Here is an 8199-nt window from a genome sequence, read left to right on the forward strand (position 1 = left end):
ACTTGAGCTTTCTGCCCCACCACACCCACCTCCCTTGCTGATCCAACCTCAGCAGTGCAGGGAACCCCAACAACTCAACAGAGCACTTTAATGGTAAGCACCAATCCTCCTTCCTCCCCTCTCCCTGGAAGTTATATCATCAGGTTACAGGCAGTTGGCAAACCCGGGACTGAGATAACGTCTCTGACTCAGCTTTATGGAGCACATCCAAAATGTCCACATGACGTGGTGCACTACAACAAAGACACGTACTTTATTTAGGCACAGATACATTTCCCAGGAAGGAAGGAAGGGGTTTAAAATCACAACTTCCTGGGGCAACTGGTTCCTCTGTAATTCTGAGAGGAAGGTGGGAAGTGGGGTGGGGGACTGGGTCACAGCATTAAGACAAAAGAAGCTCACCAGTGAGGGGGAGCTAGGCAGGAAGAAGAGAGAGGAAGGGAGGCCTTGGAGGAAGAAGAAAAAGAGGAAAGGGAAGGGTCCCTGAGGAAGGTGGAGGAGGAAGAGGAGGTGGGAAGGAGGTCTTGAGGAAGTAGCTTAGGAGGAAGCTGGCCTCAGACCATGTACAAGGTTAACCATGCCAGACATCCCTAGGCCTGGGTTGGTTCAGCTGGGCCTGCTCCAGAGGAAGAAGCTGCAGCGGGAGGAAGGGTCAGTGGGAGGACCCTGGGGCCTGGCACACATGTAGAAGTGGCGGCCCAGGTTGGGTCCTGGCTTCTTCACAGTTCGCATTACACACGGCTCCCTATGGCCCCCACACAGGGGCATGGGCAAGGGCCCCCCCAGCAGAGACTTCCAGAATGAGGTCCGTACCTCCTTTTCCTTGGCCTCTGAAGCCTTGGCCCGCCCCTCCACCACATTGGCCATCACATCCTCTTCTGAGGTCTTTGGGGTCATGAGGGTGCCCAGGCTAGGAAGCTCCAAGTTAGAAGAAGCTTGGGGACGACTGGAGGATGGCTGGAAGTAGCTCATCAGGTTTTTTTGGCCTCTACTGGAACCAGCTTGACTTGGCCGAGACCTGGTCGAGCGCACACGGGCTTTGTTTTGGCGCATCTGTACCGGTGTTTGATTGCTGAGCTGCAGCGCTGACTGCCTGAACACAGGATCTTGTTCGAGACGAACTAGGAATCTAAGGATCTTGAGCTGGGTGCCTGCAAACTCAGGGAGGAAGCGGGTGCACAGAGGTGGGCACTGTTTTGCCGGCACAGAAGACACGCTTAAGACTGCACCCACGGGGCAGTGGTCAGAGCCCATCACCTCAGGCAGCAAGAAGGAGGCCTGAAAGGTGTCCATGACCAGGGTCCTGTCTCCCAGCACATAGTCAAGCCGAGAGCCATAGTTCAGATGGCGGGCGCCACTGACTGTGGACCAGCAGGTGAAGGCCCCCTTCTGCTTTGGATGGAAGCATCGGTAGCTATCAATGAAGGGTCCCGTATGGGAACCAGCCTGGCACCCCAGGTTACTGAGCAAGTGGTCCATCCACTTGCGACCTGGGTCCTCTTGAAAGCATTCCTGGGGAAAGAGAAGGGGGACAAAGAAAGAGGTAGAACTAGACGCCTAGAACTGGAAGGGGCTTAGATTAACTGCTTTATTTTACAGACAAGAAAATGTGGTTGTTTCAAAGAAGAATGCTTAAGGTCATACAGTCCAGAACTGGCAGAGCTGGGATTCACTTTCCACCCTTACTGATTTAAAAGGCCATGATTCTTTTTCCCCTCTGCATCAGGCTACCTCTACCTTGCACTGGGCCATAAATCCCAGATCTGAAAGCTTGCTGTTAGTTAATCAAAGCAATTCTCAGAACTGCTCACCAAGAGAATGGAAAACAGCAAGTTAAAAGTGGTTACCTCCAGGAAGTAGGGCTGAGGTTAGGAGTTAAGAAGCCTGTTGCCTTTTCATGTAAACCCTCTGGTACTATTTGGCTTATCTTGTTGTGTGTGTCAAAGCCTTCACTGACCACACCCCCTTCCTGAGCTGAGGGGCTCCAGGGTTTCAGGTCTGAATACTTCCTTTGGCTCTGATCCCTAATTCATCATCCATCCAATCCACTCACCCACTCATTCAGTGCAACAAATGTTCAAAGAACACTGATTATGTGCCAGGCACGATACTAGAGACAAAGTGGGACCATGATCTTGTCTTGGGGACCAACAAGGCTTCCTTTCAGGAAGTGATCTGGAGCTGAGATCCAGATCCAGATCTGAAGGCTGAGCAAGAGTAACCCAGGCAGAGGGTGTTACAAATTGAGAGAACAACTTCTGTGATGGGCCTGTGGAGGGAGGGGACAGTATACCCAAAAGACTTGAGGGGCAACCAGACTGACTATCAAGAGGTGATGGTCACTTAGACTAGGGTGGTGCCAGAGGAGACAAAATGAAATTAAGAGATGATTTGGAGCTAGAATCAACAGTACTCACTGACCAATTGAATGGGAAAGGGGGGTAGAGAAGAAGAACACTAACACAATTCCCTGGCTTCTGGTTGGCGCAACCAAGAGGACGATGGTACTATTTAGGGAGATGAGACTAGAAGAGCTGGTCTTGTGGGAAGTAGACATACTCTGTTATTTTGGAAAGATTGTGTTTCTCATGTGATCTGGTACTATTAGTTCTCTTTCCTTGGGAAAAAAAGAATATAGGAAGTGCACTCGAGATATCTAAGATATTTCTAAACTAAGAAGAGAAGGCATAAAAGTATATAACACTATCACAGGAAGCAGCAAAAACAGACTAAGTAAACACCGATAAGGAATAAGGTAGGGAGGATTGAAGGCTTGCAGTTTGTAGTGTACACTCCCTTCCTCACCACCACCACCACCACCAGTCTCTCATTATCTCATTTCTGCTCATTTTCCCAGCTGAGAGACACATTTATGTTCCTGTGGCTCTTCTGCAAACTAATCAAGGAATTTTCCTACAGCCTCTTCTTTGAGCCAAGCCTACTGCTGAGTTGGACTGTGCCAGCATAAGTTACTTATCCCTCCCCTTATGAGGCAAGCTATGATGAGAACTGACTTGGAGATTCTAGGGCAGTGGTCCTCAAGCCTGAATATACAATAAAATCAGCCTGGGAACTTTCAAAACATACTGCTACCCTGGCTCCACACCCAATAGATTCTGATTTAATTGGTCTAGGGTTGCACCAAGGTATTGACATTTTTGTAAAAGCTCCTTGTACTAATGTACTTTCAAGGGTTGAGGACCATTGGCATAGAAGGACTCAGAGATGAGAGGTTCACACAAGAAAAGAAGACAGAGGGAGCGGATGCCTACCAATTCAGAGGACAGTGAGAAAAGCCAAAATGAGAATAACTTTTGCAATGGGCAGAGAGGAGACAACCTGGCTGGAGTGGATGGAGTGTGTAGCGGTGCGGAGGATGGAAACGGAGACTGGGTGCAGACAAGAAAGAGTTTTGAATGCCAGGCCTGTGTGTTTTCTCTGCATCACAAAGGTAACAGAGAGGTGTTGAAGGTTCATGAGCAGGAAACATAGTATATTAGGGAAATGATCAAGGCAATGTGGAGTTCCAGGCTCTTGAAATCTGACTGAAACTCTCCAGCCCCATCTCCTGCTACTCACCTTCCTTCTCTGTCACCCCCTAACAAGAATGGGACTTGTAGTTCTCAATGCACACCAGCCAAATTCTCACCTTGCATCCTTTGCTCATCATGCTAGAATTCTTTGCTTCCCATCCCAAAGCTCTGTTCTACTCATCTTTTAAGATTCAGCCATTTTAAGATATCTCCCCTGACGTCCTGGCTGGCCCGACTCCTATTTCCAGGCTCTCCTAACCTCCTGGGCTGCTGTCTCTGCCTCAGCCCTGAAGACACCATTCTATAATTGACTGGTCATGTGTCCATACCCCACCACCATGCTGAGAGCTCTGAGGGGCCGAGCCAGCACTGACTACTAACTGAGTCCACAGCACAATCCTCAGTGCTTTGAGAATAGAATTTCAAACTAAGCTCTGCTTTTCCGTGAAGGAAGCTTGCCCCTGGGCCAAAAAAAAAAAGCATTGATTGGCTGGCTAAACAGAACCATAGTCAGGAGTGAGGTCAAAGGCCTAGAGGGAGCCTTACCAGGTTGACTGCATCCCAGTGGTCAATGGGGCGGTGAGCTGTATTCAGGTCCCCCAGAATGATAACATGGCTGAAAAACATAAAATGAATGTTCAGAAAGGGAAGCAGTAGTCCTGGCCCATCTACTTTCTCCTGGGCCCAAGATCTCAGATAGACCACCTGCCACACAGAGGTCAAGGTAGGGTCCAACGGCAAGTCATAATAGCCTGCCTCTCCAATTTCAGTATAACCTTGATGCCTTTTACAACTGACCAACACAATTATGATCTCCAAAGGTAACCCTGTTCCCTGTTTGACATGATTGTCTCACTCATCTCTACCTAATGGCATCTTTCTGGTCCTTTAAAGATGAGTTCAGGTACCACTCCCTCTAGGAAGCATCCCTCGATTATGTCAACCTACCCTCACTTTCCTGTCCCTCCCTGGGATAAGACTTTTCATTTGTTCCCAAGTACGTTACCTTCCTCATCTCATTTCATCCTTAAAACTATACTCTGAGGTAGGGATTCATACACTTATTTTACAAAAGAGAAAATAGGGGCAACACTAGCCTTCGGGCTCACAGTGAGTAAAAGAGGAGCTGGGATAGGTGCTCAGAGGTATCTGAGTACAAAACTCATATTTGTATCACTTTACCTGGTCCCCACAGCTCTTAGACAGCAGGGTCTATTCTGGTGGGCCTGCTGGTGTCTACAACTAGGCTGTAAATGAACTCAAAAGACAAAGATCCCATATCCCTCTCAATGGACCTTGACACGGGGCTGGGCACCCGGGACAAGCTCAAGGAAGCCTTGCTGCCCAGGTTTGCAGTACCTGCCAGCTGCCAGGAGGGCTTCTGCTCGGATCTGCAGCAAGCGATAGAAGCGCATCTTAAAGGCGAGCCGCTCAGGCTTCCCAGGGTCCGCATGGGGGCAGTACACGTTGATTAGGGTCAAGGTCTTCTCCTTCCCTTCCCATGTGCTGGGGAGAATAGAACCGGCCCCCGCAAAAGGGGTCACTTTCAAGCCACCCTTCCCCTCCCCACACCATGTGGCTCCCATTTAATGATTGTCTGTGGGATGGAAGTGAAGGAAAGGGATAGAGAGACATGAACAAGCTGGCATACACAGGACTTGAGGACTGACTACATCTAGGATGACACTCAGGTAAACCAGGTGATGGTCCTGCCATTCACAAAGACAGGACACAGAAAGAGAGCAACCTGGGGCAGTAAAGTTGGCTAACTTGCTTCTGAGGCACCTGTGGTAAAAAAGAGAGCTAGTCCTCCTGGCCAGGCTCCCTCTCCCCCCGCCCCCGCCCCTGTAGAAATAGAGAACTCAAGGCTCAGAAGAGAATATGATTTGTTCAGGGTCACATAGCAGGTTGCCTTGCCAGGACTGAAGTCCAGGAAAGGCAAGTTTGGGAAGTTTTCTATGGTGAATGTATGTTTATAAGGCAAGCCTTAGAATCACCACATTCACAGAGTTGAACCAGCAATGTTCGGTGACAGGCGGATGTGGGCTATTACCAGATCTTGTGTTGTGTGAGGAGGGCCCGGCCCTCACTATCCAGAGCTCGAAGCTCCTCTTGAGTGAAGTCATCCATGTTTCCGTAGCAACCCACGTCCCCATTCTGAGTGGCAAGTAGGCCACTCAGGCCTTCTTCAGCAGCCACTGGGGTAGCACTGTCCTTACAGAAGGTGGCTACACCTGGAGACAGAGAGGGTACTCTAAGCAGGCCTGGCAGCCAACAGCCTGTTGCACAGTCTATTGCCCCTGCACAGGTCACCCGACTCATCTTCATCAGGTGTGGCTCTCTTGATGACTCCCCCAACTCAAGGGCCATGGATGCCTGAGGCAACTCCTCTACTCAAACCCTGGAATTTCAGTTCCTTCATCTAGAAAAGCTGCAGATTAATAACAGCTAATATTCTAAGTGCTTTACATGGTAGGTGCTCAGAAAATGTTAGCTATTATTATTATCACATGGATTAATTAGTTTAGTCCTTGTAATAGCCCTAAGAAGTACACATTATCTCCATTTTCCAGCTGAGGAACTTGAGGCATAAAGAGGTTAAGTAGCTTGCCAGAGGGTACGCAGCTAGGAAGTGAGCTAGGATCCAAACTCAGGCAGTCTGGCTCCAGAGCTCATACAACTAACCATCACACTACTGTGTTTCTGAGATCCAATATTATACATAAAAATTATCCTTCATATAACCTGATATGGCTTTAGCTCTTGGATGAAAAGCCTACATTTCTTATTACCTTCTCATTAAATATTGAAAACCCTTTCCCACCTGTCTCCATCACTTTAAAGTCCCCAGAAAGCCCGATTTACCAGAATAGCCACTACGGTTTCGGCTGAAGCTGAAATAGGAGTTACAGCCCTCAATGATAGCCAGGGGCTCTGTCAGCACATCCCCTGGAAAAAAAAAAGATGTAAGATTACATCAGAGATAAAACTAGGACCCAGGACACAGAAAGGCTTGGAATTACAGCTGTAGGCTAATTTCTTGCACACATCAGAGCCAGGGTAGAAGAGAATATCAAGTACCTATGATAAGAAGAGAAGCTAAAAAAAGGTGGGGACTAGAGAGGGAATTGTTATCAGAATTACGAGAAAGGGGAAGACTACTGAATGGGAGGTGAAGAATTAGGTGGGAGGAGGCTAGGTGACTAGGTGACTGGAGGAAGTTGGGGGTGGGAAATGGACATATGGGAGAGAGAACTGGGAATCTGAGCTGGGAGTAGGAGGTAGGAGAGGGAATTCAAGGATTTGAACTGAGGATGGAGGGAAAGTAGGTAATGGGTCTTAGAGGGAGGTGGGTGGGAGAGGGAAGGAATCAGGGGATTGAGCTGTGGGGGAGAGGGAATTAGAGGGTCTAAGTTTGGGGTGGGACATGAGGTAGAAATGATGAGAAGCTCTCAGCTGGGGAGGAGAGATGGTGGTAGAGATAAGAGGAACTGGGGATCTGAGATAGAAGTTTAAAAAGGAGGTAACTAGGGAGTCTAAACTGGGGCAAAGATGGTGTGAGAATTAAAGGATATGAACTGGGGCAGAAAAGGGAAAGTGGGGGTGTCTGTCTTGGGAGTGGGAGATGGAAAGTGTGTGGCGGGAGGAAATTTGGGGGACTGAGCTGTGTCAGGAGAATGAGTAGGAATTAGAGGATCTGAAAGAAGATGGAGATTGCAAGGGGGAGGGAATTATGGTTCTGCTGAGGCCAGGAGATGATGTCGGAATTAGGAGATCTAGCTGGAGTGCGAAATATAGAGGGGGGATTGGGATTCCAGACGGGCTCTAGGGGGAGGACTCTAAGGACAGAGAAATGGGAAAGTTAAATGATATGGAGCAGAGAGCAAAAGTTAGCGGAAAAGGGAACGTGTGGTAGGGGTCCTGAATTCTTGAGCGCTCACTGGTTACTTTGGTCTCCTGAAGACAGACGATGTCAGCATCCAGCTTGTCCAAAATGCGCCCCATGGCCATGGCGGTACAATTGCTGGGCTCCTCGTTTCCCACTCCTTGCACGGGGCTGCGAATCCCATTGATGTTCCAGCTCACCACGCGCAACATGCTGACAGCTAACTTCAATGCCTTTAAGCCCGCGCCCCACGTAAGTGCGAGCCAAAACCCGAAAATTCCTGTGTCCGCCAGGCCTGGCCTTCCGCGCGCGCATTTGCGCAGGCGTTCTTGTGCGTGCCGCAAAAGGGTCGGACACACATGGGGCGGGGATTCAAGCCCTTCAGTTTTCATTGGCTGGAGAAGCGGAAGCTGAAGGGGGCGGTGTGGTAGCCTAGGGGCGATGAATAGTGAGAGGAAGGCCAGTGGTTGGGCTCCTGCCCCTACCACCCGACACTGGCTTACGTGCCTGAGTCTGACTGCGTTTCTGCTCTGGTGAAAAGTCCCCTTGGTGATTTCGATTACTTACAAACGAGATTTTACCACTTTTTAAGTGGCGGAACCGCGCAGCGACCGAAGCCCCGCCCACAGTGTTCAGACTTCGCCCCTGAGTACGAAGAGGGCTGCGGCACCCAGCGACTAGGGAGTGGCTGGCGTAACCCTGCATGTAAATGTGGGCGGGGGAATGCGCGAAGGGAACTTTGCGGCCGGAGGAGGGAGCAATAAGAAACGCACTCCATTT

At 49.4% G+C, this 8199-nt stretch overlaps 1 protein-coding gene across 1 annotated transcript; it reads right to left on the minus strand.

Moving 5' to 3' along the window:
• Positions 1 to 266: 266 nt before the first annotated feature.
• On the minus strand, positions 267 to 7742 carry APEX2 (apurinic/apyrimidinic endodeoxyribonuclease 2). The gene is made up of 6 exons (XM_082681637.1): positions 7475 to 7742; positions 6399 to 6482; positions 5587 to 5767; positions 4893 to 5039; positions 4080 to 4149; positions 267 to 1512 (listed from the first exon to the last, which is right to left on the minus strand). The coding sequence occupies exons 1-6, from the start codon at positions 7629 to 7631 to the stop codon at positions 607 to 609; spliced, it is 1545 nt and encodes a 514-aa protein (XP_082537763.1). The 5' UTR covers positions 7632 to 7742; the 3' UTR covers positions 267 to 606.
• Between the last annotated feature and the right edge of the window lie 457 nt (positions 7743 to 8199).

The sequence above is a fragment of the Grampus griseus genome, assembly GCF_964374135.1.
Source record: "Grampus griseus genome assembly, chromosome: X".
In the NCBI taxonomy this organism is placed as follows: domain Eukaryota; kingdom Metazoa; phylum Chordata; class Mammalia; order Artiodactyla; family Delphinidae; genus Grampus; species Grampus griseus.